The sequence below is a fragment of the Hippopotamus amphibius genome, chromosome 9, assembly GCF_030028045.1.
Source record: "Hippopotamus amphibius kiboko isolate mHipAmp2 chromosome 9, mHipAmp2.hap2, whole genome shotgun sequence".
NCBI classification, from domain to species: Eukaryota; Metazoa; Chordata; class Mammalia; order Artiodactyla; family Hippopotamidae; genus Hippopotamus; species Hippopotamus amphibius.
Genome location: NC_080194.1, coordinates 73,188,755 through 73,215,325, shown reverse-complemented (window position 1 = coordinate 73,215,325; position 26,571 = coordinate 73,188,755). Strand labels below are relative to the sequence as shown.

At 35.0% G+C, this 26,571-nt stretch overlaps 1 protein-coding gene across 1 annotated transcript in view; it reads right to left on the bottom strand.

The window, feature by feature from the left end:
• The window catches only part of LOC130860908 (glycerophosphodiester phosphodiesterase domain-containing protein 4-like), a 147,705-nt gene that overhangs the window by 18,930 nt on the left and 102,204 nt on the right, over positions 1-26,571 (bottom strand). Inside the window, 2 exon segments of the mRNA XM_057749446.1 lie at positions 9,926-10,080; positions 11,028-11,249. Of these exon segments, the coding sequence (XP_057605429.1) occupies positions 9,926-10,080; positions 11,028-11,249 (377 nt within the window).

Below are 26,571 nucleotides of genomic sequence, written 5' to 3'. Positions count from 1 at the left end.
CCACTCTCAATAACGAATAGAACAATCAGAAGATAAGTAGGAAAACAGAGGATTTAATTAACACAAGAAATCAACTATATCTAAGAGACAGAACACTCAACCCAATAACAGCATACACATTCTTCTCAAGTGCTTATGTGTTAATTCCCAAGATAGACCATATGTTAGGCTACAAATTAAATCTCAATAGATTTTAAAAGATAAATATCAAATAAAGTTTCCTATCCAAACACAACAGGATAAAGTTAGAAGTCTAACAAAAGGAAAACTGGAAAATTCAAATATTTGTGGCACTTAATAACACTTTCAAGTAGCCAATGGATAAAGAAAGAAATCACAAGGGAAGTGAGAAAATACATGGAGATGAATGAAAAGGAAAACACCAAAACTCATGGGATGCAGCAAAAGTGGTACTAGGTGGGAAATGTATAGCTTTAAATGCATACATTAAAAAAAGAGGATTTTTGCATCTATGTTCATCAGTAATATTGGCCAGTAATTTTTTCTGTGATATCTTTGTCTGCTTTTGGTATTAGGGTGATGGTGGCCTCACAGAATGAGTTCAGAAGTGTTCCTTCCAAAGAATATCATCCATATCACTGAAGAACATAGATGCAAAATTCTCAACAAAATATGAGCAAACAAAATTCAACAATACATTAAAAGGATCATACACCATGATCAAGTGGGATTTATCCAAGGGATGCAAGGAGTCTTCAATATTATCAGATCAATCAATGTGACATACCACATTGAGAAATTGGAGAACAAAAACCATATGATCATCTCAACAGATGCAGAAAAAGCTTTTGATAAATTCCAACATCCATTTATGATTAAAAACTCTACAGAAAGTGAGCAAACAGGGAACATACCTCAACATAATAAAGGCCATATATGACAAACCCACAGCTAACATCATACTCAATGGTGAAAAGCTGAAAGCATTTCCTCTAAGATCAGATCAGGAATAAGACAAGAAAGCACACTCTTGTCGCTTTTATTCAACATAGTTTTGGAAGTCCTAGCCACAGCAATCAGAGAAGAAAAAGGAATAAAAGGAATCCAAATTGGAAAAGAAGTAAAACTGTCACTGTTTGCAGATGACATATTATACTTAGAAAATCCTAAAGACACTACCAGAAAACTACTAGAACTCATCAACGAATTCCGTAAAGTTGCAGAATACAAAATTAATATGTATAAATCTGTTGGAACTTCTATACATTAACAATGAAATATCAGAAAGAGGAATTAAGGAAACAATCCCATTTACCATTGCATCAAAACCAATAAAATAACTAGGAATAAAACTACCTAAAGAGGCAAAAAGCCTATACTCCAAAAACTATACGATGCTGATGAAAAAAAATGAAGATGACAAAAACAGATGGAAAGATATACCATGTTCCTGGATTAGAAGAATCAATATTGTTAAAATGGCCAGACTACCTAAGGCAATCTACAGATTCAGGGCAATCCCTAAAAAATTACCAATGGCCATTTTTCACAGAACTAGAACAAAAAATTTAAAAATTTGTATGGAAACACAAAAGACTCTGAATAGCTAAAACAATCTTGAGAAAGAAGAAAGGGGCTGGAAGAATCACACTCCTTGACTTCAGACTATACTACGAAGCTACAGTAATCAAAATAGTATAGTACTGGCATAAAAACAGATATATAAATCAATGGAACAGGATAGAAAGCCCAGAAATAAACCCACACACTTATGGTGAATTAATCTACAACAAAGGAGGCAAGACCATACAATGAAGAAAAGGCAGTCTCTTCAATAAGTGGTGCTGGGAAAACTGGGCAGATACATGTAAAAGAATGAAATTAGAACATTCTCTAACACCACACACAAAAATAAACTCAAAATGGATTAAAGACCTAAATGTAAGTCCAGATACTATAAAGGTCTTAGAGGAAAACATAGGCAGAACACTCTCTGACATAAATTGCAACAAGATCTTTTTTGATCCTCCTAGATTAATGAAAATAAAAAAATAAACAAATGGGATCTAATTAAACTTAAAAGCTTTTGCACAGCAAAGAAAACCATAAACAAGACGAAAAGACAACCCTTAGAATGTGAGAAGGTATTTGCAAAGGAAGCAACAAAGGATTAATCTCCAAAATATACAAACAGCTCATGCAGCTCAATATTAAGAAAACCCCAAACAACCCAATCCAAAAATGGACAGAAGACCTAAATAGACATTTCTCCAAAGAAGACATACAGATGGCCAAAATGCACATGAAAAGATGCTCAACATCACTAATTATTAGAGTAATGCAAATCAAAACTACGAGGTATCACCTCATACTGGTCATAATGGCCATCATCACAAAATTTAGAAACAATAAATGATGGAGAGGGTGTGGAGAAAAGGCAACCCTCCTATACTCTTGGTGGGAATGTAAATTGGTACAGCCACTATGGAGAACAGTATGGAGGTTCCTTAAAAAACTAAAAATAGAGTTACCATATGATCCAGCAATCCCATTTCTTGACTTATATCCAGAGAAAAATCTAATTCAAAAACATACATGTAACCCGATGTTCCTAGCACTATTTATTATAGCTAAAACATGGAAGCAACCTAAGAGTCCAATGACAGATGAATGGATAAAGAAGACATGGTATATATATTTATTATATATAAATAACAGAATATTGCTTAGCCATGAAAAGAATGAAATAATGCCATTTGCAGCAATATGGATGAAATGAGAGATGATCATATTAAGTGAAGTAAGTCAGACAGCAAAAGACAAATATCATATATTACTTATATGGAATCTGGAGAAAATGATACAAATGAACGTATTTACAAAACAGAAATAGACTCACAGACATAAAAAACAAACTTATGGTAACCTAAGGGGAAAGGGCAGGGAGGGATAAATTAGGAATTTGGGATTAAGATATAAATATTACCAAATATAAAATAAACAACAAGGGAACTTGTGTATAGCACAGGGAACTATATTCAATAACTTTTAATAACATATAATGGAAAAGAATCTGAAAAATAATATAAATATATATAAATTTATATATATAAATATAAATAAATATATGTAAAGTTATGTATATATAAATATATATAAATATAAATATATGTGTGTATACATATATGTAAACTGAATCACTTTGCTGTATACCTGAAACGAATACAACATTGTAAATCAACCATACTTCAATTAAAAAAATTTAAAAAAAAGTACTAGGGATATAATGTACAATATAATAAATACAATTAACACTGCTGTATGTTATCTGTGAAAGTTGTTAAGTAAATCCAAGAGTTCTCATTACAAAGAAAAATTTTTTTCTATTTCTTCAATTATGTATATGCAATGATGGATATTCATTAAACTTCTTGTAATAATAATTTAATGATGTATGTAAGTGAAAATGTTATGCTGTACACCTAAAACTTACAGTGCTATATGTATATTTCAATAAAAGTGGAAGGAAAGAACATTTAAAAAAAACAAGAAAGATCTCATATCAACAATCTAACTTTACAACTTAAGAAACTAGATAAAGAAGAACAAATTGACCCAACATAGCAAAAGGAAGAGAATAACAAAGATTACAGCAGACATAAAAAAATAAAGAACAGAAAACCAACAGAGAAAAATCAAAGAAACCAAAAGTTAGTTCCATGAAAATATCAATGAAATTAGTAAGTTTTTAGCTAGATGTACTAATAAGAAAAAGAAAAAAAAAAGAAAAGAAAAAAAGAAAAAAGTCTCAAATTCCTAACATCAGAAATGAAAGTACACACATTATTATGTTTTACAGAAATAAAAGGATTATAGGGGATATAAGCAATATGATCATTTGTATCCCCTCAAACTGGATAACCTAGATCAAGTGGACAAATTCCTAGAAACAAGAAACCTACCAAGACTGAATCATGAAGAATCAAAAAATGTGAATAGACCTATAAGTAAGGAGATTGAATCATTAACCGAAATTCTTCCAACAAAGAAAAGTCCTGGACCCAATGACTGCACTGGTGAATTCCATCAAACATTTCAAACAAGAACTAATACCAACATGTTAGGATGGCTACATCAAAAAACCAGAAATTAACAAGGGTATGTTAATGTAGAAAATTGGAACCTTTGTGTCCTGTTTTTACAGCTGCTGTGGAAAACAGTATGGTGGTGCTAAAAAATTTAAAAATAGAATTGCCATATGATCCAGCAATTCCACTTCCTGATATATACCCAAAAGAATTGAAAACAGGGTACTTGTACCCTCATTTTCATAGTGGCTTTATTCACAATAACTAAAATGTGGAAGCAACCCAAGTGTCTATCTACTATTGAATGGAAAAGCAAACTGTGGTCTATACATACAATGAATTATCAGTTAAAAAGGAATGAAATTCTGCAATGGAGGAATTCAACATGGATAAACCTTGAGGACTGTACCTTAAGTGAAATAAGCCAGTCACAAAAAGACAAATACTATGTGATTTCACTTATATGAATCGAAATCATAAAGACAGAAAGTAGAATGGTAGTTTCCAGAGTCTGGGGGACGGGAATGATGGGAGTTCATTGTTTACTGAGGACAGAATTTGAGTTTATGATATGCAAAATGTTAAGTAGGTGGATGGCAGTGATTGGTGCACAATGTGATGAATGTATATTAAAACCACAGAGGTGTATATTTAAAAGTTACTGTGAAAGTAAATTTTATGTGTATTTTAACATAATTAAAACAGTTTTTAAGGAGAGGGAAGTCTGAATAAGTTATAGACTCTTAGTTAAACTATGTTCACATGAAAACCTATACACAAATGTTCATAACATTTATTTATAATAGCTTATAAATGGAAACAATCAGATATCCTTCAGTTGATGAATAAACAAACTTTAGTACGTCCACACAATGGAGTACTATTCAGCAACAAAACAGAACTGACTATTGATTCATGCAACAATCTGGATGAATCTCAAAGGGAATTATACTGAGTGCAAAAAAAGCCAATCACAATAGGTTGCATAATATATGATTCTTCTATACAATTTTCTTAAAGTGACAAAATTATAGAAGTGCAGAAGAGATTAGTCATTGAGAGGGGTTAGGGTTTGAGGTGAGCTGGATGTGGATGGAAGGAAGAAGAGTGTGGTTATCAGAGGGCAACAAAAGGAATTCTTCTGGTGATTAAACCTTGGTTGTGGTGTTGGATCCACAAATACACACATGATAAAACTGCACAGAACTATATATACAAAACACACACAAAAATGGATATAAGTAAAGGTGGGGAAATTTGAGTAATATTGGTGGATTGTATCAATGTCGATTCTTGGTTTTAATATCGGACTAAAGTTTTGCAAGTTTTACCACTGGAGTGAATTGGGTAAAAAGTACACAGAATCATTTTGTATTATTTCTTACATGTTAATGTGCAACCATCTCAAAATAAAAAGTTTAATTTAAAAAATACTCTAGGCTATTTAAAAAAATATAATAAAAATGTTTGGGGTTATAATAAAAGTATTATTAAAAAGTATTATTTATAAGAACAATAGCACAAATGGCAGAAGGTAGTAAATGGAATTATGCTCTTTTAAGGATTTAATATTCTGTAGTCTATGTTGTGGAATAATATTAATTCAAGGTGGACTGTAATAAATTAGCAATACTTTTTATAGTTCCTAGAGCAACCACTAAAAAATAATTCAAAGATGTAAAAAGCCTGTAGAGGAGATAGAATACTAAACAATAATAATTTAACTAAGAAATTTAAAGGTAGGAAGGAACAACCAAAATAATCCACTAAGAATAGGAAGCATACATAGAAAAAACGGCATGATGGTAAATATAAACCCAATTACATTAGTAAACTAAATATTAATGGGTAAAAGATTCCCATTAAAAGGTAGCTACTATCCTCATAAATATAAAAGCAAGAACCAATATTAGTCTGTGTACGAGAGACGTACTTTAAAATACGGGGTATTCCCTGGTGGTCCAGTGCTTAGGGCCCTGTGCTCTCAATGCTGAGGGCTGGGTTCAATCTCTGGTCCAGGAACTAAAATCCCACAAGCTGCATGGCCAAAAACCAAACCAAATCAAACCAAACCAACAAATAAAATATGCAAAGCAGTTGAAAGAAAAAGGACTAAAAAGAACACACAAACACGAATGATAAGCCAGTGTGGCAATATTAATAAAAGTAATCTTTAGACAAGAATTATAACCAGAGACAATGAGCATTTCATAAAGAAAGGGTGGATTTACTGAGACTTAACAATTCTAAATGCAAATGCACTTAATAAAAGTGTTTAAAATATAAGAAGCCAAAAAACCACAACAATAACAACAACAATAAACAGAGCTAAAGGGAGAAATACACAATTATAGTTGGAGATATTAACACCATAATTGACAGGTAATTGACAGATGAGGCATAAGGAGCCCTTAACTTCTCTCTGATTAGGGAAGTTATTCCCAAAAGAAAGAAGGCAGAAGATATGGTCTAATCTCCTAGTCAACATGATAGATACATCTTTTCTAAATAGAATAATAATATTTGCTAGGAATAGAGGCCTTTATATACAGAACATGTTCTTTAAAGGATGTTCCTGGTTGAGTCTTTATTACATATTTTCTAAGTAAATATAGAATGTGGATTTACGAGGCATAGGTCCCTGGAGAAGGTCCTATAAGCTACACAACGCTCTGGGAGTATTAAATGGAAATGTTTTGTAATGCAAATGCTCCCCTTCTAAGTGAAATAAGCCTGTAAAAACTCACTTGGAGGCCTTATCTATTATTGTGAACCATAGAGTATGTGTCCAATAAAGGAAGATACATACAAAGCTGAAATCAATGTCTCTGACCTTTTCTGGCTTTGTCTAAGCCTCTTGATTGCCTGCTGTATCTCTGAAATTAATAATAAAGCTTAATAGTAAGTAAGTTCTCTAATGTGTGTCAGTTTGATTTGCAACCTAATGCTCCGTGCTAACTCAACAGTAAAAGCCGGCGAAAAATTCAGTATAAAATGTTTTAAAAGACTGCCAACTAATTTAAACTAATTGATATTTATAGAATACCACACCCAACAAGTGAAGAGAGCACATCATTTTTAGGTGGACATGGGAAGTTCACCAAGATAAACAGTACAGTGGGCTATATGACAAGTTTAAATACATTTAAAGTACTGAAATCATATAGAGTTGTTCTCAGGCCACAATGAATTTAAATCATAAGTCAATAAGGGTAAATGGAAAACCTTCAACGTTTAAAAAGATAGCAACACACTTCAAAATAATCCATGAATCAAGTGGGAAATAAGAAAATTTCAAAATATTTTAAGTTGGATGATAAGACAATATGTCAAAATTATTTGTGGAATGCAATTAAAGCAATGTTTGCAGAAAAATTTATACCTTTAAATGTTTATGTTAGAAAAAAGGATCTAGAATCAATCATCTAATTTTCTATCTAAAATAGCTAATAAAAGAGGAGTAAAGTAAACCTAAAGGAAATAGAAGAAAATAATAAAGATAACATCAGTCAATGAAAAAGGAAAGCATATGTGCAACAGAATAAATAACAAAGCCAAAATTTGTTGTTTTGAAATGGTTAATAAAATTCATAAACCCCTAGAAAGACTGACCAAGAAAAAGAGGGAAAATAAAAATTTCTAGTATCAAAATGTACTGGAACTAGAGGTGATGGTTGCACAACATCCTGAATGTACCAAATGCCATTGAATTGTTTATTTTAAAATGGTTAACTTTATGTGAATTTCACCTCAATAAATTAGTTTTTAAAATTAAAAAAATTAAAAACACTTAAAAATCCCTACATCAGAAATAAATCATAGGACTCCTTTGTATTCATATAATTTTGGTGTAAGTAATGTATTTAAAGTATTCTCAATCAAAATGGCAAGTTCATAATATCTTGTGACAGTGGTCTGAGAAAAGTGAGCACTGACCACAGAGAATGTATTGGAAATGTGATCATTCTAACAAATACTCTAGTCATAAACAGTATAAAAATGACTTAAGTTACAACTGCTTAATTTCTTAAAATGTAGTGGTTCTTGAGGGGAATGACTTGAAATAAAGTCTGGCTCATGAATTATCAAGATCAACCTTGTAATATAGGTATATGGAAAAAATCCTTATTCTCCTTACTAGAATATATGGTTTCCTTGAGAAAAAGGATGATGCCTTGCTTATGTTGACCTTTCACACAAAACTAGCATGGTGCACTGCACATAATATTTACTGAATTAAATTACACTGCTTGATTTTCTAATAGAACTCAGGATGTGATCTCTCTTAAGTCTGATGTCAGTTGATACTATGTCCATATAACTATGGCCAAGGAATAACTTTAAAGGATTACTAGTGAAAGAATCTGGACTCTGGAGTCTGTCAGCCTATATTTAAATCTCAGTGTGGTCCCCTACTAACTAATAACTAACTCTATTAACTTTGGTTAATTAACCAAAACTAACCTCCCTGAACTTTTCCTCTTTAGAGGCAAGTTTCCTTATTTGCAAAACAGAGATGATGGTAGTTTCCAGGGCACAGCAATGTAGGGACTGTGATGATAAAACAACAAGTAACATCTATCGTGTTCATACATTTGCCCAGCATTTTGCTATGTGCATGTATGAATGATCTCATTTAATCTTTTAACCACTCCACCAAGTTACTCTGATCCATAATTTACAAATGAAAAACTGACGATTAGAAACTTGTCCAAGTCATAAGTGTAGTAATCACCTGGCCAGGATTTGAAAATGAGCCCATGGTCTACCAACCACTTGACACATAATAAAAGCTCAATAAATGGAAGCTATTATAATTAATTTCAACTGCTGGAGTAATATAAATTAGGATTATGAGAGAAGGAAATCATGTTAAAGCTATTTCCTACTTGAAAACAACTAAAGGAAAATAAAAGTATGCTCAAAATAGAGGATTAGTTGGACAAAGAAAAATCTTCTGATTGGGAAATGAAGGGGAACATTTATAATTTTCTAATGCTAAAAGAAAAAAAGACACATTTTATGATCAGTTCCACTATGGCCAGAGAGGCAGGAAGAGCAGGAAAAGGAACAGAGCTGCAGCCAACAGCCTAGTTCATGGCTTGAAATATGGAAACGTATCTAGGGGAATTTTTACTACACCAAGGAGATTTTGGATATATATTTACATCTATATCTATATCTCTGCATCTACATCTATATCTATATCTATAAATACACCTACAAATCCAAGGAAACTTTGTCTCTAAAGCATTTAGGATTATCTGAAAAAATTATTTTAAAATGTAATAGAAAGGGTATATGGATTAATGTAAGCAGTAATTAATAAGTTTGAAAAAGTTATGATTTTATTCCCAGGTGCTATTAATTCTGAAAATCTGTCTCTAATTATATATTTATAAATGTGATGTTTAATAATTTTTGTTTCTTCTCATGCTAGGCTGTCTCAAGTTTTTTTTTAAATAATGACTTAGTTATGTTCTTAGTTATTCCTATAAGAGATCTGGATCACAAAGCCATTTATAAGGTACTGGAATCTATCTGGTAATGGCAGAGGAAGTCAAGAACTTTTCTGACTTTTCAGTACTCATATAAAATGAAAAACACCAAAAATACACAAAAGTGAGTTGAATGATGAGAGATTGATGCAGAAGGAGAAGGGACTGAAGACTATGTTCCAGAACAGAGTCTACCCTTGATAAATGTTTTTGGGCAGACAGGAAAGGAAAGGTAAGAAGAGGAAAATAGGGGATTCCAAAAAGACAGCCACACACAGAAATCCTGAGATGGGAGGGGGAACCTAAGCAGCTGGCTGGGATGCAGTCTTCATGCAAGTAAAGCAATACATGCCAAGAGAGATGTAGTCAAACACTTACCTCAACCCATTGTAGAACAACCTCTTGTAGTCAACATTGATTCTAGTGATATTTTCTTTTGCAAGTTGTTCAATGGTAAATAACCGGCCAATGTGTTGAAAATCAGGAGCTTTGCTCCTGACATACTGCCTATCAGAACCTGGTAACCAAATAATCTACAAGGAGAAACAGGAAGTCTTTCAGTGGATAATCAACTCTCTACGTACAAACAGCCCCAAGGAGAATGGGTGGAGCCCCATTCCAGCATGGGTACAGTCTATAGGGAGCAGAGAGATTCTAGCCCTTGGTGAAAGACTCAACCTGGCCTAATATTGCCTAATGAAATCTTCTAATGGGGCTTTCACCAGGATTGTTCTGGAGCTGAGTTTTCCTAGTTAACATCATGGGACCAAGGGTCCACTGTGTCATCACACTAGCCAAAGTGGATGAGGAGCTGGTACATGTGGATGAAAGGTCGGAATCATAAACATTTCCTCTAGCTGATGATGCTAAAAATCATCTTTGAGAGGAGTCATTTCCTGCCAACAGGGAATACTATTATGACTCATCTGTGGACATACTTCTATTTGCAAAAAGACATATTTTTTCACTCATAGCATTTTTCCATAAACTGAGAATTTAAGACATTTGGAATGACTGACTGCCCAAACGCAGAGAGTTGCTTCTGAAAAACCTGATGAACAAATCTCTGCTCAAATAAGAAACAGCTGTTCTTTCTATGTCATTAATGAAAGCCAAGTCCCCAAAGTCTTAGTGTTCCATACCAAGGCCCTTTCTAATAGCTGTATGTTGGTGATAGTGCAGGTCACATCCTATAGCCATTACAGACGTTCCCTTTCAACAGAGTGATGACATTTCATTTGACTTGAAACAGCAAACAGCCTCAATGTTTTCCCCACTGATATAAATTTAACTGGGTTATTCTTAGATTGCCACATATAGCTGTATACATAGCTGTATATACCAACTCCATTTCTACAGGGAGAAAAATTATTTAAGGATCCCAAGGAAGATCTACAAGGTAGGTCAGGTTCAAATGCTATGCTCCTTGGATATGCAACCAACCTCCCAACCTCTTCCATAAATACTGAGATGGACATACCAGATGTTGCTCAATTTTAGAGGCAAGGATCACGCTTACTACAAGGCGAATATACGAGTTTCTGGCAGGATGTGTTCGTGGAGGAGAATTAAGATTAAATATCACCAATTTTTTCTGCTTCTGTGCAAGTTCCAATAATTCAGTTAGTTTGGGAATCTTCTGATTTCCTGCTCTTTCTCTACCAGCCTCTGATAGGGGTTTCATATGGTAAAATGGTCTGATCTAAAAATAAGTACATCAGAGAAAACATTGGCTCCTATCAAAAGCATTTTCCAATTCTCCTGCTCTTTAATCCCACACACAGCCCTACTTCCATGTTAGTCCATTATTATTCAGTCCTCTGAAATACCAGTTCTGAGGTAAGAGTTGCCAAGAAGAGAAATTAAATGTAATCTCTATAGGTAGTTAAGGTATTTGGAATGATTTATTCTATAGCATAGAACCTGTTGTATTTGCACTGAAGTTCCTTCCTATTCTTATCTTGAATTCGCTTTTCAACTTTTTTTCAAACTCACGGTAATAAAATTAATTTTCAGTTTCATTGGTTTCCCACATTTTCTCTCACTGTTCTAGTTTTGTGTAATGGAAAAAAAATAGGCTTTGGCTTCAGAATTAATTGGACTCAATCCCAGCTCTATCACTCAGCTGCCTTCCTTGCCATATTCACCTGTTAAAATTATTTCCTCTACTTGCAAAGCTCAGTTCAAATGCTACCTCCTTCATGAAGATTTCCTTAAATATTTCTGAACTAAAGAGACTTTGATGGCATTAAACTCCAATGGCTCATTATCATGCTTGTTTAACTCTGTTCTCTATAGCTATTTGTATATGTCTTAAACCAAATTCAAATCCTGGCTTCATATGCTTCTTGTTTTGTAACCTTGGTAAAACCACTTATATTCTCAAAATCTTCATTGTCCAAACTATAAAATGGGAAAGGGGAGGAATAATCTAAGTATTTCTCATGATTATTTTGATGATTAAATATGATGAAATATTTTCTGGGTCTAGGAGCATGTCTGGTACATAGGAAAAAAAAAGAAAACATTCTCATTCACAATAGCATTATAAACAATAAAATACATAGGAATAAATTTAACCAAGGAAGTGAAAAATCCATACAAAGAAAACAACAAAAACTTTGCTGGAAGAAACTTAAGAAGCTACAAACAAATTGAAAGACATCCTGTGATCATATAGTAGAAGAATTTATAAGATTAAAATGGCCAAACTACCTAAAGCATCTACGGATTCAATGTGGTCTCCATGCATATACCAAAGGCATTCTTCACAGAAACAGAGGAAATCATCCCCCAATTTTTTTAAAACCACTAAAGACCCTGAATAGCTAAATTCTGAGAAAAAAGAAACAAGCTGGAGGCATCACACTTCCTGATTTTTGATTATACTACAAAGCCATAGTAATAAAAACAATACAGTACTGGAACAACAATAGACACATAGAAAAATGAAACAGAAAAATGGGCCCAGAATTGATCCTGGCATATATAGTCAACTAATATTTGACATGGAAGCCAAGAACACCCAAGAGGAAAGGATAACCTCATCAACAAATGGTGCTGGGAAAGCTGGAGAAACACAAGCAATATAATTAAATTGGATCCCTTTCTCACACCAGTCCCTAAAATTAACTTGAAATGGATGAAAAACTGAAACATAAGACCTGATATGATAAAAATTCTAGAAGACAACATAGGGAAGAATTTCATCAATACTGGTCTTGAAAATGAAATTTTGGATATGATGCCAAAGGTACAAACAATGAAAGCAAAAATGAGCAAAAGGAACTACATCAAACTAAAAAATTTCTGCATAGAAAAAGAAGAAGCAATTAACAAAATTTAAAGACAGCCTACAGAATGGGAGGAAAGTTTTGCAAATCATATATCAGATCAGAAGTTAATATCCAAAATACATAAAGAAGTTATACAATTTGATAACAAAAAACAAAGAATTCAATTAAAAATGGGTGAAAAAATAGACTTTTTTCTAAAGAGGAAATAAAAATGGCCAACAGGCACATGAGAAGATATTCAACATTAGTATTAATCAGGCAAATGAAATTAAAGGCCATAATGGGAACAGCACCTCACACCTGTTAGAATGACTATCATCAAGAAGACAAGAGGTAACAGGTGCTGGCCAGTCCCTCCCACCAGGAAGCCTATACAAGCCCCTGGACTAAACTCACCTGCCAGGGGGCAGACACCAGAAGCAAGAGGAACTACGACCCTTCAGCCTGCAGAAAGGAGACCACAAACACAGTAAGTTAGACAAAATGAGACGACAGAGGAATATGTTGCAGATGAAAAAGCAAAGACCTACAAGACTAACTAAATGAAGAGGAGATATGCAATCTATCTGAAAAAGAGTTCAAAGTAATGATAGTAAAGATGGTCCAAGATCTTGGGAATAGAATGGAGGCAAGGATTGAGAAGATACAAGAAATGATTAACAAGGACCTAGAAGAACTAAAGAACAAACACTGATGAACAATACAATAAATAAAATGAAAAGTATATTAGAAGGAATCAATAACTGAGGGAGAAGAATGGAAAAGTGAGCTGGAAAACAGAATGGTGGAAATCACTGCTGAGGAAAAGAATAAAGGAAAAAGCACAAAAAGAAATGAGGACAGTCTCAGAGACCTCTGGGACAACATTAAACACACCAATATTTGAAATACAGGGGTCCCAGAAGAAGAAGAGAAAGAGAAAGAATCTGAGAAAATATTTGAAGAGATTATAGTTTAAAACTTCCCTAAGATGGGAAAGGAAATAGTCACCCAAATCGAGGAAGTGCAGAGAATCCCATACATGATAAACCCAAGGAGAAACACGTGGAGACACATATTAATCAAACTAACAAAAATTAAATACAAAGAAAACATATTAAAAGCAGCAAGGGAAAAGCAATAAATAACATATAAGGGCATCTCAATAAGGTTATCAGCTGATTTTTCAGCAGAAACCCTGCAATCCAGAAGGGAGTGGCAGGATATACTCAAAGTGATGAAAGGGAAAAACCTACAACCAAGAATACTCTACCCTACAACCAAGAATTTCTCTACAGAGAAATCAAGAGCTTTACAGATAAGCAAATGCTAAGAGAATTCAGCACCACCAGACCAACTTTACAACAAATGCTAAAGAAACTTCTCTAGGTGGGAAACACATGAGAAGAGACCTACAAAACAAACCCAAAACAATTAAGAAAATGGTAATAGAAACATACATATCGATAATTACCTTAAATGTAAATGGATTAAATGTTCCAACCACAAGACACGGGTGGGCTGAATGGATACAAAACAAGACCCATATGTATGCTGTCTACAAGAGACCTATTTCAAACCTAGGGACACATACAGACTAAAAGTTAGAGGATGGAAAAAGATATTCCATGCAAGTAGAAATCAAAAGAAAGCTGGCACAGCAATTCTTATATCAGACAAAATAGACTTTAAAGGCTGTTACAAGAGACAAGGAAGGACACTACATAATGATCAAGGGATCAATCTAAGAAGTAGACATAATTATAAATATACATGAACCCAACATAGGAGCAACTCAATATATAATGCAAATGCTAAGAGCCATAAAATGGGAAATCGACAATAATACAATAATAGTGGGGGGCAGTGTCTGGCATGCTGAGCTGAGGTGTCCACACAGTGGTTCTGCCCTGGGAACTCTACTCCCATGTGTTAGGTGCAAGGCCTCTGTACACTGCCCGCTACAGGTTCAATTGTAAATGGTGTTCTAATTAAAAGACCTATTGATGTTGCACCTGCAGCCAAGAGCCAGACGAAGTCTGCAGAGAAAGACATCTCTGGAGACATTCCTACTACACCCAAGCCCACCGGGTTCCCTCTGCAATTGGTGCTGCTGCTGCCAGGGATCCTGCAAACCAACTAGGGCACTACTGTTGACTCACACAGAGGGGAAGGAGTCACTGTTGTAGCCTCTTTCAGTGCCTGCGATGAACAAATGGAGGCCCCTCTGGGCCCAGCTGTCACAGTTGACAAGGGATAGAAAAAGAACCCCCCAGGGAGGGGGACAGGTCTAGTGTGCCTGATGCCAAGAGCCAGAAGAAGGCTGCAGAGAAGGACATGTCTGGAGACATTCCTATTACACCCCAGCCCATTGGCTTCCCCCTGCGATTGGTACCGCCACTGCCACCAGGGCTCTTGTGACCCAGACAGGGCGCTACTGCTGGCTCATATGCAGGGGAAAGAGCCACTATTGTATCCTCTCTCTACCCACACACTGGTGCCTACAGACAAACAATAAAGGAATCTCTGCTGGTCGCAGAGTAATACAAAAAGCCCCCAAGGGCTTCCCATCAGGTGCCTTGCACCAGGCACCAGTAAAGAATCATGCTAAGGCCAGATTTTCTATACCTGCAGCTGCCAGCAACCCTGTGCATTCAGCATCTTCCATGCGGCTCCCGCGATCCAAGTAGGGCACTACTGTTGAGTCACATGCAGGGAGAGGAGCCACTATCAAAGCCTCTCTTTCCTTACACACCTGTGTCTGCAGATGAACAATAAAGGAAACCCTCACTGAGGCAGACCCAAAGAGCTCCAAGGCAGCCTCAGGACCAGACTCTGATGGTTAGACCACATGCAGAAGCAAGGACAAAACCAAAGCTGAACACCAGGGATGGGGGACTAAGGAAAAGGTTCTAAAATCTTCCCATCAGATATACATGCTGCAGACTAAATCCCCGTAATCAGCTAGGTAGACCCTATGTCTTTAGAATATCAGAGTAGACAATGAATGTTCCCACAAATGAAAAAGGTCTACGTCTGGCATCTGTGTACTGAGGGAGCAAGCATACACAGGAACTGGGCCAGATCAGAGCCTAAGCAGACCCCACAGGATCCACAGCAGGTCCAGAGTCCAACCTAGAGGCAGAAGAGGGCCTCTTGGGGAGGTGAAGGCCACCTTCACCTTCATGAGGCTCAAGGCATGTACAAGGACACTTGCAGCTGAGATCCCAAGGAAAGAGAATTATTATTAATTCTATTGATCTGATCCATTCTGTGGTCAGTTCTAGATTGTTTTTTAAGATCTTAGTCCTAAAGGATCCTCATGCTTTATAACATATTTTTATTCGGCTTTTTAACTTAGTTTTATTTTTAGCCTTTTTATATATTTCTATTTCTAGCTAGCTTTTCTGTAGTGCTGACTTTATCTCCCCTATCTTCTTTTCTTTTTTATCTTTAATACATTTCTATTTTATTTTTTTCTGTTTCTTTTTATATTTTCAATCATACTACACTCTTCTGTTCTTCTGTGTACTATCTCTTTTTATTTTATTATATCTCCTTATACTTTTAATCAATATTATTAGTCTGCTCTGTTTCCTTGCTTTATTCTTCAAATGACACACTGTTTTGGTTTTTGTTATTAGGTTTTGTTTTTATCTTAGTTCTAATTATAATTGTTTGATTTTGTTTTGGGGAACTTCAGTCTGCCTGGTTCTTCTCTTGCTCTTAGTTATATTTGCTCCCTGTTTCAATTTGGTCTCTGTTATATTTGGTCCTCGTCTTCACAATTTCCCTGGTGTGTGTGTGTTTGTTTGTGTTTTGAATTTTTATTGGTTTTCTCTTTAATTGTCTGATTGCATTCTGGGGTTCTTCTGTCAGGTTGTTCTAGTGCTTTATGTGCTATTGGGATCTGTTTTTGTGTTTCTTGTGCATGTACATGTTTCCTTGATTCAGGTATTTTTTTGACCTAACCTTTTACTATTAGTCTGGGGCTTGGATAGTCTTTTTTAATCCCCTTTATTGCCAGGACAAGCCACCTCTGCAGTCTGTATTCCCCGACCAAAGTCAAGTTGGAGGCTCTGAGAAGGGAGCACCAAGTCCATGACGCTGGACCACTAGAGAGTCCTCAGCCACAGGGAAGGTTAACTGCAGAGAATTCTCATGAAGGCCTCTATCAGAGTCTAAGACCCTGCTTCACCTGACTGCCTGCAACTGCCAGTGCCAGATACCTCACACCAAACTACAAACAAGACAGGAACACAAACCCATCCATCAGCACTCAGATTACTTAAAGCCATATTAAGCTCACAGATACCCTATGACACACCACCTGGCACAGCCCTGCTCATCAGAGGGAAAAGACTCAGACCCACATGCCAGAAAGCAGTTACCACACCCTCCCACCAGGAAGCCTACTCAAGACACTAGACCAACCCCACCACAGGGGGCAGAGAGCAGAAACAAGAGGAATTACTACCAGGCAGCACAGGGAAAGGAGAAAGCAAATCCTATAAGTTAGACAAAATGAGAAAACAAAGAAACACCATGCAGGCAAAGGATCAAGATAAAAACCCACAGACCAAATAAATGAAGAGGAAATAGGAAAATTGCCTGAAAAAAGAATTCAGAGTAATGATAGTAAAGATGATCCAAAATCTCAAAAACAAAATAGAGAAAACATAAGAAACATTTAATAAGGACTTAGAAGGACTAAAGAGCAAACAAACAGCAATGAACAACACAATAACTGAAATTAAAAATACTCTAGATGGTATAAACAGCAGAATAACTGAGGCAGAAGAATGAATAAGTGAGTTAGAAAATAGAATGCTAGAAATAACTGCCATAGAGCAGGAAAAAAGAAAAAAGAATAAAAGAAGGGAAGACAGTCTCAGAGACCTCAGTGACAACATTAAGTGCACCAACATTCGAATCATAGGCATCCCAGAAGAATAAGAATAAAAGAAAGGTTCTGAGAAAATATTTGAAGAGGTTATAGCGGAAAACTTCCCCAACATGGGAAAGGAAATAGTTAATCAAGTCCAAGAAGCACAGAGAGTCCCATACAGAATAAACCCAAGGAGAAACAACCCAAAGCACATATTAATCAAAGTAAAGAAAATTAAACACAAAGAAAAAATATTAAAAGCAGCAAGACGAAAGCAACAAATAATATATAAAGGAAAACCCATAAGGATAACAGCTGATCTTTCTGCAGAAACTCTGCAGGCCAGAAGGGAGTGGCAGGATATACTGAAAGTCTTGAAAGAGAAAAACCTACAGCCAAGAATACACCACACAGCAAAAATCTCACTCAGATTCAATGGAGAAATCAAAAACATTACAGACAAGCAAAAGTTAACAGAATTCAGCACCACCAAACTAGCCTTACAACAATTGCTAAAGAAACTTCTCTAGGCAGCAAACACAAGAAAAGGAAAAGACCTACAAAAACAAACCCAAAACAGTTAAGAAAATGTCAATAGGAACATGCATGTCAATAATTACCTTAACTGTAAATGGATTAAATGCTCCAACCAAAAGACAAAGACTGGTTGAATGGATACAAAAAAAAGACGCTTATATATGCTGTCTACAAGAAAGCCACTTCAGACCTAGGGACACATACAGACTGAAAGTAAGGGGATGGAAAAAGATATTCCATGCAAATGGAAGTCAAAAGAAAGCCAGAGTAGCAATACTCATATCACACAAATTAGACTTTATAAAGTAATGACTATTACAAGAAACAAGGAAGGACACTACATAATGATCAAGGGATGCATCCATGAAGAAGATATAACAATTGTAAATATCTATGCACCCAACAGAGGAGCACCTCAATACATAAGGCAAATGCTAACAGCCACAAAAGGGGAAATCAACAGTAACACAATATCAGTAGGAGACTTTAACACTCCACTTACACCAACGGACAGATCATCCAAACAGAAAATAAATAAGGAAACGCATGCTTTAAATGACACATTAGACCATCTTGAATTAATTGATATCTATAGGACATTCCATCCAAAAATGACAGAATACACTTTCTTCTCAAGTGCACATGGAACATTCTCCAGGATAGATGACATCTTGGGTCACAAATCATGCGTTGGTAAATTCAAGAAAATTGAAATCATATCAAGCATCTTCTCTGACCACAATGCCATCAGACTAGATATAAGTTACAGGAAAAAAACTGTAAAAAATACAACCACATGGAGGCTAAACAATACGTTAATAAACAGCCAAGAAATCACTGAAGAAATCAAAGAGGAAATCAACAAATACCTAGAAACAAATGATAATGAAAACACAATAACCCAAAACCTATGGGATGCAGCAAAAGCAGTTCTAAGAGGGAAGTTTATAGCAATACAATCCTACCTCAAGAAACAAGAAAAATCTCAAATAAACAAACTAACCTTGCACCTAAAACAAGGAGAGAAAGAAGAACAAAAAAATCCCAAAGTGAGCAGAAGGAAAGAAATCATAAAGATCAGAACAGAAATAAAGAAATGAAGGAAACGAGCAAAGATTAATGAAACTAAAAGCTGGTTCTGTGAGAAGATAAACAAAATTGATAAACTATTAGCCAGACTCATCAGGAAAAAAAGGGAGAAGATGCGAATCAACAGAATTAGAAATGAAAAAGGAGAAGTAACAACTGACACCACAGAAACACAAAAGATCATGAGAGACTACAAGCAACTATATGGCAATAAACTGGATAATCTGGAAGAAATGGATAAATTCTTAGAAAAGTACAATCCTCCAAGACTGCACCAGGAAGAAATAGAAAATATGAACAGACCAATCACAGGCACTGAAATTGAGACTGTGATTAAAAATCTCCCAACAAACAAAAGCCCAGGACCAGATGGATTCACAGGTGAATTCTATCAAAGATTTAGAGAAGAACTAACACCTATCCTTCTCAAGCTCTTCCAAAATACAGCAGAAGGAGGAACATTCCCAAACTCATTCTATGAGGCCACCATCACCCTGATAGCAAAACTAGACAAAGATGTCACAAAAAAAGAAAATTACAGGCCAATATCACTGATGAATATAGATGCAAAAATCCTCAACAATATACTAGCTAACAGAATCCAACAGCACATTAAAAAAAATCATACACCATGATCATGTGGGGTTTACCCCTGGGATGCAAGGATTCTTCAATATACACAAATCAATCAAAGTGATACATCAGATCAACAAACTGAGGGATAAAAACCATATGATAATCTCAGTAGATGCCGAAAAATCTTTTGACAAAATTCAACATCCATTTATGATAAAAGCTCTCCAGAAAATGGGCATAGAAGGAAATTACCTCAACATAATAAAAGCCATATATGACAAACCAACAGCCAACATCATTCTAAATCGTGAAAAACTGAAAGCATTTCCTCTAAGAACAGGAACAAGACAAGGGTGTCCACTCTCACCACTGTTATTCAACATAGTTCTGGAATTTTTAGCCACAGCAATCAGAGAAGAAAATGAAATAAAGGGAATCCAAATTGGAAAAGAAGTATTAAATCTGTCACTCTTTGCAGATTACATGATATTATACATAGAAAACCCGAAAGACACTACCAGAAAACTGCTAGCACTAATTGATGAATTTAATAAAGCAGCAGGGTACAAAATTAATGCACAGAAATCTCTTGCATTCCTATACACTAACAACGGAAGAGCAGAAAGAGAAATTAAGGTAACACTCTTATTTACCACTGCAAAAAAAAGAATAAAATACCTAGGAATAAACCTACCTAAGCAGAGAAAAGACTTGTACTCAGAAAAGTATAAAACACTGATGAAACAAATCAAAGATGACATAAACAGATGGAGAGACATACCATGTTCTTGGATTGGAAGAATCAATATTGTGAAAATGACTATACTATACAAAGCAATCTACAGATTCAATGCAATCCTGATCAAATTACCAATGGCATTTTTCAGAGAACTAGAACAAGAAATCTTATGATTTGTATGGAAATGCACAAGACCCCGAATAGCCAAAGCAATCTTGAGAAGGAAAGACAGAGCTGGAGGAATTAGGCTCCCTGACTTTAAACTATATTACAAGGCTACAGTGATCAAGACAGTATGGTACTGGCACAAAAATAGAAAGGAAGATCAATGGAACAGAATAGAGAGCCCAGAGATAAACCCACACACATATGGACACCTTATCTTTGACAAAGGAGGCAAGAATATACAATAGAAAAAAGACAGCCTCTTCAATAAGTGGTGCTGGGGAAATTGGACAGCAACATGTAAAAGAATGAACTTAGAACACTTCCTAACACCATACACACAAAAAAAAAACTCCAAATGGATTAAAGACCTACATGTAAGGCCAGACACTATAAAACTCCTAGAGGAAAACATAGGCAGAACACTCTATGACATACATCCAAGCAACATCCTTTTTGACCCACCTCCTAGAATCATGGAAATAAAATCACGAATAAACAAATGGGACCTCATGAAACTTAAAAGCTTTTGCACAGTGAAAGAAACCATAAACAAGACTGAAAGGCAACCCTCAGAATGGGAAAAAATAATTGCCTATGAAACAACGGACAAAGGATTAACCTCCAAAATATACAAGCAGCTCATGAAGCTTAATACCAAAAAAGCAAATAACCCAATCCACAAATGGGCAGAAGACCTAAATAGATATTTCTCCAAAGAAAACATACACATGGCCAAGAAACACATGAAAAGATGCTCAACGTCACTAATCATTAGAGAAATGCAAGTCAAAGCCACAATGAGGTATCACCTCACACCGGTCAGAATGGCCATCATCACAAAATCTAGAAACAACAAATGTTGGAGAGGGTGTGGAGAAAAGGGAACTCTCCTGCACTGTTGGTGGGAATGTAAATTGTACAGCCACTATGGAAAACAGTACAGAGGTTCTTAAAAAACTACAAATAGAACTACCATATGACCCAGCAATCCCACTCCTGGGCATATACCCTGAGAAAACCATAATCCAAAAAGAAACACGTTCCACAATGTTCAGTGAAGCACTATTTACAATAACTAGGACATGGAACTAACCTAAATGCCCATCAACTGATGAATGGATAAAGATATTACTCAGCCACAAATAGGAATGAAATTGAGTTATTTATAGTGAGGTGTATGGCCCCAGAATCTGTCATACAGAATGAAGTAAGTCAGAAAGAGAAAAACAAATACTGTATGCTAACTCATATATATGGAATCTAAAAAAATGGTACAGATGAACCCAGTGACAGGGCAAGAATAAAGATGCAGATGTAATGGACTTGAGGACTTGGTGCGGGGGTGGGGAGGTGAAGGGAAAGCCGGGATGAAGTGAGAGAGTAGCAGTGACATATATACACTACCAAATGTAAAATAGATAGCTAGTGGGAAGCTGCTGCATAACACAGGGAGATCAACTTGATGATGGGTGATGACTTAGAGGGCTGGGATAGGGAAGATGGGAAGGAGTCGCCGGAGGGATGGGATATGGAAATATATGTATAAATACAGCTGATTCACTTTGTTGTACAGCAAAAACTGGCACAACAGTGTAAAGCAATTATATTCCAATAAAGAGCTTAAAAAATAATAATTGTGGGGGACTTTAACACCCCACTTATACCAATTAATAGATTATCCAGACAGAAAATTAATAAGGAAACACAAACCTTAAATCACACATTAGAATAGAAGTAATTGATATTTATAGGATATTCCATCTGAAAGCAGCAGAACACACTTTCTTCTTAAGTGTACACAAAACAGTCTTCAGGATACATCACCTTGTGGGTCACAAATCAAGCCATGGTAAATTTAAGAACACTGAAATCATATTAAACATCTTTTCCAACCACAACACTATGAAACTAGAAATCAATTACAGGAAAAAATTGTAAAAAACACAAACAAATGGAGGCTAAGCAATAGGTAAGTAAATAATCAATGGATCACTGAAGAAATCAAAGAGGAAATCAAAAAATACCTAGTGACAAACAACAATGAAAAATCGACAATTCAAAACCTATGGGATGTAGTAAAAGCAGTTCTAAGAGGGAACCTTATAGCCTAAAATCTTACCTCAAGAAACAAGAAAAATCTCAAGTAAACCACCAATCCTTACACCTAAAGCAACTAGAGAAAGAAGAACGCACAAGACCCAAAGTTAGTAGAAGGAAAGCAATCATAAAGATTGGAGAAGAAATAAATGAAATAGAGATGAAGAAAACAATAGCAAAGATCAATGAAACTAAAACATAGTTCTTTGAGAAGATAAACAAAATTGACAAACCTTTAGCCAGACTCATCAAAAAAAAAAAAAAATAAGAGGGAGGATTCAAATCAATAAAATTAGAAATGAAAATGGAGAAGTTACAACAAACACCACAGAAATACAAATGATCATAAGAGTTTACTACAAGAAACTATATGCCAATAAAATGGACAACCTAGAAGAAACGGATGAATTGTTAGATAAATAAAATCCCCCAAAGACTGAACCAGGAAGAAATAGAAACTATGAACCAACCAATCACAAGTACTGAAATTGAAACTGTAATTAAAAATCTTCCAACAAACAAAAGTCTAGGACCAGGTAGCTTCACAGGAAAATTCTATCAAACATTCAGAGAAGAGTTAACACCTACCCTTCTGAAACTCTTCCAAAAAAGTGCAGAGGAAGAAACACTCCCATGCTCATTCTACGAGGTGACCATCACCCTGATACCAAAACCAGACAGAGATATCACCAAAAAAAGAATAAAGAAATTACAGGCCAATATCACTGATGAACACAGGTGCAAAATTCTTCAAAAAAATACTAGCAAACCAAATCCAACAACACATTCAAAGGATCGTATACCCTGATCAAGTGGGATTTATCCCAGAGATGAAAGAATTCTTCAACATACACAAATCAATCAATATTATATACCACATTAATAAACTGAAGGATTAAAAACCATATGGTCATCTCAACAGATGCAGAAAAAGCTTTTGACAAATCTCAACACATATTTATGGTTAAAAACTCTCCAGAAAGTGGGCTTAGAGGGAACCTACCTCAACATAATAAAGGTCATATATAACAAACCTACAGCTAACATTATACTCAATGGTGAAAAGCTGAAAGCATTTCCTCAAAGATCAGGAACAAGACAAGGACGTTAACTCTTGCCACTTTTTTTAAGGCTCTTTATTGGAATATAATTGCTTTACACTTTTATTCAACATAGTTTTGGAAGTCCTAGCCATGGCAATCAGAGAAGAAAAAGAAATAAAAGGAATCCAAATTGGAAAAAACAAGTAAAACTGTCAGTGTTTGCAGATGACATGATACTACACATAGAAAATCCAAAAGATGCTACCAGAAAACTACTAGAGCTCAGCAATGAATGTGGTAAAGTTGCAGTCTACAAAATTAATACACAAAAATCTCTTGCATTCCTATATTCTAGCAATGAAAGATGAGAGAGATGAAATAAATAATTCCTTTATTTATGTTAAGAATAAAATACCTAGGAATAAACCTACCTAAGGAGGCAAAAGACCAATACTCAGAAAACTATAAGATACTGATGAAAGAAATCAAAGATGACACAAACAGATGGAGAGATAGCCATGTTCTTGGATTGAAAGAATCAATATTGTGAAAATGAGTATACTACCCAAAGCAATCTACAAATTCACTGCAATCCCTATCAAACTAGCAATGGCACTTTTCACAGAATTAGAACAAAAAAATTTAGAATTTGTATGGAAACACAAAAGACTCTGAGCAGCCAAAGCAATACTGAGAAAGAAAACAGAGCTGGAGGAATCAGGCTCCCTGACTTCAGACTATACTACAAAGCTAGTCATCAAAACAGTATGGTACTGGCACAAAAACAGAAATATAGTTCAACGCAACAGGATAGGAAGTCCAGAGATAAACCCATGCAGTTATGGTCACCTCATCTATGACAAAGAAGGCAAGAATATACAATGGAGAAAAGATAGTCTTTTCAATAAATGGTGTTGGGAAAACTGGACAGCTACATGTAAAAGAATGAAATTAGAACACTCCCTAACACCATACAAAAAATAAATTCAAAATGGATTAAAGACCTAAATGTAAGGCCAGATACTATAAAACTTTTAGAGGAAAACATAGGGAGAACTCTCTCTGAAATAAATTGCAGCAAGATTTTTTTTTGATCCACCTCCTAGAGTAATGAAAATAAAAACAAAAATAAACAAATGGGACCTAATTAAACTTAAAGGCTTTTGCACAGCAAAGGAAACCACAAACAAAACAAACAGAAAACACACACACACACAAAGAGAGAGATAAGTGCTGGCAAGACTGTGGTGAAAAGGGAACCCTTACACACTGTTATAAGGTGAAATGTAAATTATTACAACTACTATGAAAAACAAAATGGGGTTCCTCAAAAAATTAAAAAGAGATCTCCAGCAATTTCACTTTTGGGTATATATCTAAAGGAAATGAAAACAGGAGTTCAATGAGATACCTGAATTCCCATGTTTATCACAGCACTATTCACAGAAACAGCCCAAATTCCCATCAGTGGGTGAATGGATAATAAGGATTTGGTATATATACACAGTATAATATTATACAGCCATAAGAAAGGAAGATATCCTGCAATTTGTGGCAACACAGATGGAACTTGAGCACATTATGCTAAGACAGAGAAAAACAAATACTGTATGGTATCACTTATACATGGAATCTAAAAAAAAAAAAAAACAAAAAAACCAACTACAAAACGGTTAAAAAAATAAACAGAATAAGATGGTGATTACCAGGGGGTGCAGGGGTGGAGGGTGATGGTGATGCAAGGGGGTGATGGTGTTTAGGGTTTAACCTTGTAACAAATACTAAATAAATCAAAGAGATCTAATGTACAGTATATTGAATACTGATAATAATATACTATAAGTAAGTTATGTGATAAATATTACAATAGCAACCATTTTACAATATATAATTGTATCAAAGTAAGAGGCTGTACACATTAAATTCAATAATGTTAAGTGTCAAATTTACCCAATTAGAAAAAATACAAAAAGATTAAAAATATCTTGGAATTTTCCAGATATCTCTCTGTTAATGATTTCTAGTTTAACTCCATTTTGGTTAGAGAACACACTTGGTACAATTTCTATTCTTTTATATTGGTCAAGATTTTTTCACGGCCCAGGACATAGCCTTATCTTCTATATACTTGGTTTTTGTTCTATTTGTTCTTCAATTACTGGGAAAAAAAAGTGTTGAAATGTATGATTGTATAGTTTCCTATTTTTTCTTTTTTCTTTTTTTTTAACAGTTTCAATACTTTAATTTTCTAATGATCTAGCTTTTAATGTAATTATGATTATTCAGCAACTAGCAAATTTTGTAAGTTAATATTTTCAGTGGTATTATTCTATTATAAATGTACACATGTTCAATTTACAAAATTGAATCCAGCAAACTGTAAAGAAGATTTTTTTTTTTTTTTTCGGTCAAATTCTCTCTCTGCTATTTTCTTTTTTTTTATTTATGTTACTTTATTTTATTTTTTTAATTATTTTTTTTGGGGGGAACACCAGGTTCAATCAACTGTTTTTATACACATATCCCCATATTCCCTCCCTTCCTTGACACCCCCCCCCGAGTCCCCCCCACCCTCCCTGCCCCAGTCCTCTAAGGCATCTTCCATCCTCGAG